Raw genomic sequence first — 4670 nt, forward strand, 5'->3', positions numbered from 1 at the left:
TGCGCTCTGAGTGTTGTGTGTGCATGTGCATGTGTGCGTTTGTGTGTGTGCGTGTGTGAGTGCGCTCTGAGTGTTGTGCGTGTGTGTGAGTGCGCTCTGAGTGTTGTGTGTGTGCGCGTGTGCATGTGTGCGTTTGCGTGTGTGTGCGTGTGTGCGCTCTGAGTGTTGTATGTGTGTGTGTGCGTCTGCGTGTGTGTGAGTGCGCTCTGAGTGTTGTGTGTGTGTGTGTGTGCGCGCGCGCTGCGTGCCTGTCTCCCCGTGTGCACGCTCTGTTCCGGCTGCTGGCAGGCTGGCACTCACCCGCCCGCACAAAGAGCTGCTCCCGGTGCATGTTGCCGACACAGCCCTGGCGCGGAGCTCACAGGCTCGCAAGCAGCCCGTGGGCACAGGCAGCCCCCAGCCCTCCCTCTCCGCGCAGCGCTCCCTCGGGGCTCGCCCGGCTCACCGCCGCCGGACAAGCCAGTCCCCTGGGACCATGCTGGGCTGCCCGGTGCGGGGGGGCCATGGGCAGCGGGGGGCACCGGGCACTGGGCACCTGCAGATCTGCAAGCGCACGGACCTGCTGGTGGTGGAGATTAACACGGTCTCTTGTTGCAGCCACGGCAGTGCCATGGACCCAGGGCACTGGCCCGGGCGGGGCTCTGGCACCCCCTGGATCTACCGGAGCATCTCGGGGGAGTACGCGTGAGTCAGGGCCTGTCTCACTAGATCATTCCTCCCGGCGGGGGCGGAGGGCACCGCTTCCCTAGGCTCGCGGGCGTGAGCAGGACTGAGGGGCACCGGCAGAGCTGCGTGATGGGGGGAGCCCAGGGCTGGACTAGAAGGGGGCTGTGGGTCAGCACTGGGACGCATCTCCCCTTTCCCTGGCATCAACCCAACAGGGCGCCCCCCTGCCCTGCTGGCCAAGGCTCCCTGAGTCCCATCAGTCACCCCCCTGCAATCCCATGGGTGGGCACCCAGGGCACTGCTGCCGGCCCCACAAGCCAGGAAAGCCAGGGGGTGTCTGCCAGGATGGGAGGGGCAGTGCTAGGAGCAGGGTCGCCCCATGCTCCACCCCAGTGTGCCCCCCCAGTTAGCGGGACCCCCCACACACAATGAGCTATCCGGGACCTCTGTGCCCCCCCGCAAGCAGCCTAGCAGTGGGTGGGGCGGCCGGGCCCTGAGCGGGTCTCTCTCTGCCTTGCAGGTGTCTGGAGAAGCGCTTTGCGGCTGAGCTGTGGCCGGCCCGGCGCCCGGGGCCCCGTGGGCACCAGGACGCCACGTGGAGCAAGACGATTCCTCTCCCCCAGCCGCCCTCCAGTGGCGACCCCCGGGGCCTGCGGCTGCTGGGGAAGGGGGCGCGAGGGGACCAGGACACCCCCAGCGAGAGGAAGCCGAGGGGCGGCTCGGAGGGCAGGAGGGGCCTGGGTTGGGCGGCCCCCCCGGAGAGGAGGGGGCAGGGGGCAGCGGCCGGCGTCCTGGGCAGGAGGCGGCCAGCAGGGAGTGCCGTGGAGGTGCTCCCAGCCGGGCCCCCCAGCTACGAGACCCACATGCTGAGGCGGCTCCGGGCAGGGCAGGGCAGCCGCAAGCCGAACGAGCCACGGCCCCCGCCCTACATCTCGCCCCCTGCCTACGACGCGCCCCACCGCACCCTCCCCACCAAGCGGCCCCGCACCGCCCCCAAGCCGCCGGACGCCAAGCGGGGCCGGCCAGCGCCCCATGGGACAGGGCCCGCTGGAGGCAGCCCGGAGCCCGCTCCCGGCTCAGCCGGCCCCCGGCAGCGGCTGGCCAGGCTCCCCCATGAGGTCCTGGGAGGCTGGAGCTACCACGCGGGGTCGGGCACCCTGGGGCGCCGGGCCGGGTCGGGGCTGGAGGGCGCGGTGCAGTCCACGGCCCGGGGTGGCTCGGCCGAGTCCCTCTTCCGCCCACTGTCCAGCCCAGACGGTGGCAGCCACACGCTGCCCCGGGCAGCCGGAGGGGCTGGCAGGGCCCGCGGCCCCAGGGGCTGGGATGCAGCGGGGCCTGGCTCTGCCCCGGGCCGGCAGCGACTCCCCTCCGGCTGGGGCTTTGGCTACGCGCCCAGCTCCACGGGCAGCGCCAGGAATGGGCAGCGGGAGGGCTGGGAGCAGAGGGGCCGGCCAGAACGCAGGGCGCCTCCCTCTCCCCGCCCCGTGGGGAAGGCACCTGGCCAGTCCTCCACAGCCGAAGGCCGAAGCCAGCATGGGGGCGTCTTTGTGATCGATGCCACCTGCGTGGTGATTCGCGCCGAGTACATCCCGCCCCCGCGGCGGGAGCAGGTGCGGCTCCTGGGGTCCCCCCCGCCCCGGGACTCGGCCTCTCCATGCCAGAGGCTGCTCCTGGCCAGCCGACCCCACCTTGGGGCCTCCGAGCGGGCGGCAGGGCCCCCACCCCCTTCCCCCGGGGATGGCTCCCTGGGGGAGAGGGCGGCTCGGATCTTGGGGCTCCCCGCGGCCGAGCTGGGCCTGGAGGGACCACAGGGGGCCTGTGCCCAGCGAGAGGACCCCGGGCGCTGGGGCCAGCAGGCGGGAGCAGCTCTTCCTGGCAGCCCAGAGCCGCTGGTGGGGGGCCCCAGAGTACATGGGCTGCCCAGTCCGGCCGCTTCCCCCGAAGAGCCGCCTGGGGTCCCGGGGGGCAGGGAGACCCTTGGGGACGGCACCAATCCATCTGTGGGGCCGGGGCCGGGTTGGGGCAGGGAGGCTCCTGGGGACGAGCCGCAGGCCCTGCCCCCCCGAACCCGGCCCTGCGCCAAGCGCCCGGCGCTCTGCACCCGCGACCTGCGCGAGGCCGTGTCCCGCATCCGCCGCCACACGGCGCCCGACTCGGACACGGACGAGGAGCCCGAGGGCCCGGCCCCGCGCGGCCACATGGCCTGGAGGGGGCGCCCGCGCCACGAGGCCCTGGCCTACAGCAGCAGCAGCCTGGAGAGCAGTGGCTCCGACGCCACCGTCGTCCCGGCTGCTGAGGGGGGGCCCCCGGGGGCGGTGCCAGAGGCCAGGGAACCAGGGCAGGAGGCCTGGGGCGGGGTCCAGGAGGGGTTGGAGATGAGTGGGGCAGCGGAGCCCAGAAGGGGGTGAGGGTGATGGAGGGGGCCTGCCCTGCTCGTGCGCCCTTCGCTTTTCTTCCCTCGCCCCTGCCCTCCTCTCTCCTTCTCACATGTCTAGGAGGGGCGGGGCCTGGTAGGGCGTGCCCCGGAGGGGCGTGGCCTGGTAGGGCATGCCCAAGATGGGCGGGGCCTGGCGGGGTGTGGCTTGGTGGGGCAGGGCCGAGCCTGGCAACTCAAATACCCCTTAGCTTTGGGAGAAGGCTGACCCCTAGAAGGGCTCATCACCAGGGTGGGGCTGGGAGCCCAGAGGGGTGCAGGGAGCCGCCTGGAAGGGGATGACCGGCTTAGACCCAGCTAGGACCCCCGGGCCGGGCTCCTGTGTAGCCTGGGGGCGTGCAACTCCCCGGTGGGGGTGAGGGCGGGCCCCTCAGAGCCAGCCTGGCGTCCCAGGCCCTGGCGCCGTTCCGGGCAGAGCCGTAACAAGGCATTTTAGCGCCCGTGGTGAGCGAGCGTATTTGCACACACGCCCATCGGGTTTTGTCATCGTTTTTCCACCCCCTGTGGCTTTGCACCCTGCTCACCCTGCCCTGGATACGGCCCTGGTGGGGGCAGTTAATGGAGCAGTTTGTGTCTCTACCCCAGACTCTTCTGTGTGAATCGAACCTGCTGTAAAATGGTCCACAGAGAAATAAACCCCCCTGGGGGCCTGTGCCCCGGTCTTGCTGCCGTGTCTGTGAGTTTAGACCCTGACCAACCCCTTGCTACCCCTGACAGCTGCCCGGGCCCGGGACTCCGTTAAGTGTCTGGCCCCAAACTCCTGTGCAGCTTTGCTGACAAACAGCTGCAGGGCTCTGCCCCAGAGGTGGTTGCATTTCATTGCTGGGTGAGGGATTCCCTGTACCTCCAAACAGCTGCTGCGCCCCACCCCAGAGGCAGCTGCATTTCAGCACTGGGTGGAGCGATTGCTGGGGAAAGAGGCTTTGGGCTCCTTTGAGATTAAAGGCCTTAAAGAAACAGGCGATTAATAATATTGGTGGGGGGCGGGCGGGGTGAGAGTTCCCGTTCCTGGCACCAGGGTTCAAAACCAAATGCCCAGAGAGAGGGTAGAAGAGACCCTCCCCCCCATGCCCATCCCAAAATAATTGGGAGGTGCCTTGACGGTGCCTTTCCGGGAACCGCCACGAGAGGGCGGGACACACCCAATTTTCATCCTCTTTCCGCTAAGCCCTTGGGCAGCCTGCCCGTGGGCCCAGCTCCCAGCCCGCTGGCACGGGGCGCGGGGGCCCCGGGCACGGCTCGGTTCTGGGGCTCTTTGTTTGGGGGGAGCTTCGCCCCACCCCCATTGCAGCTCCCGGCCTCCCCCCCCCCCCCAGCAAAACTCTACTGAATAACATGAGTCTGTGGAGGCCAAGGGCTGGGAGAGAACCCAGGAGTCCTGGCTCCCTCCCCCCACTCTCACCCAGTAGACCCCACTCCCCTCCCATAATAGAACCCAGGAGTCCTGCCCCCCCCCCCCGCCCCGATGCATGAATCCTGGGCGGGGTATTTCGGTGCTGGGGGAGGCGTGGCCCTTGGCAGCCTCTCTGGGTCCCCATGGGCAAGGGGGGGCAATGAATGAGTGAAGCGC

The 4670-nt window shown here is 69.9% G+C and overlaps 1 protein-coding gene across 1 annotated transcript; it reads left to right on the forward strand.

The window, feature by feature from the left end:
* Window positions 1–475: 475 nt before the first annotated feature.
* On the forward strand, window positions 476–3074 carry DDN (dendrin). Its single transcript, XM_065419055.1, has 2 exons — window positions 476–684; window positions 1187–3074. Exons 1-2 carry the CDS (start codon window positions 476–478, stop codon window positions 3072–3074), a joined length of 2097 nt encoding a protein of 698 aa, XP_065275127.1.
* Window positions 3075–4670: the final 1596 nt, after the last annotated feature.

The sequence above is a fragment of the Emys orbicularis genome, chromosome 19 (assembly GCF_028017835.1).
Source record: "Emys orbicularis isolate rEmyOrb1 chromosome 19, rEmyOrb1.hap1, whole genome shotgun sequence".
Classification (NCBI taxonomy): Eukaryota; Metazoa; Chordata; order Testudines; family Emydidae; genus Emys; species Emys orbicularis.

What these genes read in the sequence shown, in the direction of transcription:
- DDN (XM_065419055.1), top strand. Translation starts at nt 476, where the DNA reads ATGCTGGGCTGCCCGGTGCGGGGGGGCCATGGGCAGCGGGGGGCACCG. An exon ending in AGCATCTCGGGGGAGTACGC is followed by an intron (nt 685 to 1,186) that starts GTGAGTCAGGGC and finishes TCTGCCTTGCAG; the next exon opens with GTGTCTGGAGAAGCGCTTTG.